We start from the raw sequence: 1,550 nt of genomic DNA, 5'->3' as shown, positions 1-1,550 counted from the left end.
TTCCTCCTCTTTATCTTTGTTTTTTTGTTTTTGTTTTTTTCTCTTTTGTTCGTTTGTATATATACTTCTTCCTTTGCTGCTTATTGCTTCTCCTGCTGCACCTGTTGCTGCTGTCTCTGCTGCTGCTGCTGCTGTCTATGCTGGTGCTGCTGCTGCCGCTGCTGCTGTCTATGGTCCTGCTGCTGCTGCTGCTGCCGCTGCTGCAGTCTGGGCTTTGCTTCTCCACATCACTACAGGCGTCGCGGCAGGTCAGTAACAGCAGCAACAGCAGCGGCAACAGCAGCAGCAGCAACAGCAGCAGCAGCAACAGCAGCAGCAGCAACAGCAGCAGCAGCAGCTAGGGTTTAAAAAGTGTTTGGCGTTAAGCCTAAGTCCTTCACCTATGAGATGTACAGTGTTAAGCTCAGACCTCTAGGGTTTAGGGTTTAGGGTTTTAGGGTTTAGGGTTTAGGGTTTAGGGTTTGTGCTGGTGCTGCAGTGTTGCTGATGGTTTTGTCTCTGCTTAACGCCGACGCTGCAACTCAGCCGCTGCTAAGAAAAACTTTTCTTCGTTTGTGTTTCTGGTGTGTCTGCTGCTGCTGCTGCTGCTGCTGCTGCTGCTGCTGCTACTGCTGCTGCTGATGATGATACTGCTGCTACTGCTGCTGCTGCTGCTGCGGGTTTGTTGCTGCAACTGCTGCTGCTGCTGCTGCTGCAATTGCATTCTGATCTGCTGCTACGTTCGTTGCATATGTAGGCATTTGCTGCTGCTGCCGGCCTTGCTGCTGCTGCTGTTGCTGCTGCTGTTGCTCATGTAACTCTTTTTTCGAGCTGCTGCTGCTGCTGTTACTGCTGCTGCTGTTGCTGCTGCTGCTGCTGCTGCGGCTGTTTGTTTGGGGTGTATAGGGGGACGGCATTCGCTTTAGCCCCTCTCTTCGTGGTTTGTTTCCTCAGCAGCTTTCCGTATGTTAAGATAAATTTAGTTTATAAAAAAATAATAAATAATTATTATTAAATAAAATAAATTATCTATTTAATTAATTAAATTAATTTATTTATTAAAAACATATAAGATGTGTTATTTTATTATTTTGTTTTATTTTTTTATTATTTCGTCTGTTTTTCTGGACCTGCAGTGTACATACACCCCAAGATATGTATGTATTGCTGCTTTGTGTGTATATAAACCAAACCACAAACACAAAACCCTAAACCCTAAACCCTAAACCCTCAACAAAAAGAAATATAAATCAAATAAACTGTACACACAAAACAGTACTCATCGACACACACAAACCCAATGCACGCATGCATGTATGCACACGAGTATAGAAGTAAACGCCAGCCCCACTTGTAATTTATTTATGAATTTGTTTTTTTTTTCTTTTTTTTTTCTCTGCAGTCTCATGCAGGCCTATTTGCTCCTCACCATCGAAATGGTCTGCCTCGGCAGTAAGTCTTAAAACAGCAGCAGCAGCAGCAGTAGGAGCAGCAGCAGTAGCAACAGCAGCAGATGATATATATATATATATATATATATATATATATATATATATATATATATATATATC

The 1,550-nt window shown here is 43.0% G+C and overlaps 1 protein-coding gene across 1 annotated transcript; it reads right to left on the bottom strand.

Annotated features, from left to right (window-relative positions):
* Nucleotides 1–635: 635 nt before the first annotated feature.
* EMH_0001680 (uncharacterized protein) lies at nt 636–896 on the bottom strand (the record flags this gene model as incomplete). Its single annotated transcript, XM_013495654.1, has 1 exon — nt 636–896. The coding sequence occupies one exon, from the start codon at nt 894–896 to the stop codon at nt 636–638; it is 261 nt and encodes an 86-aa protein (XP_013351108.1).
* Nucleotides 897–1,550: the final 654 nt, after the last annotated feature.

Source organism: Eimeria mitis, genomic scaffold (genome assembly GCF_000499745.2).
Source record: "Eimeria mitis Houghton genomic scaffold, Emh_scaff168, whole genome shotgun sequence".
NCBI lineage: Eukaryota > Apicomplexa > Conoidasida > Eucoccidiorida > Eimeriidae > Eimeria > Eimeria mitis.
Note: the sequence above shows the minus strand (reverse complement) of the source record. Positions and strands in the feature narration are given on the sequence as shown.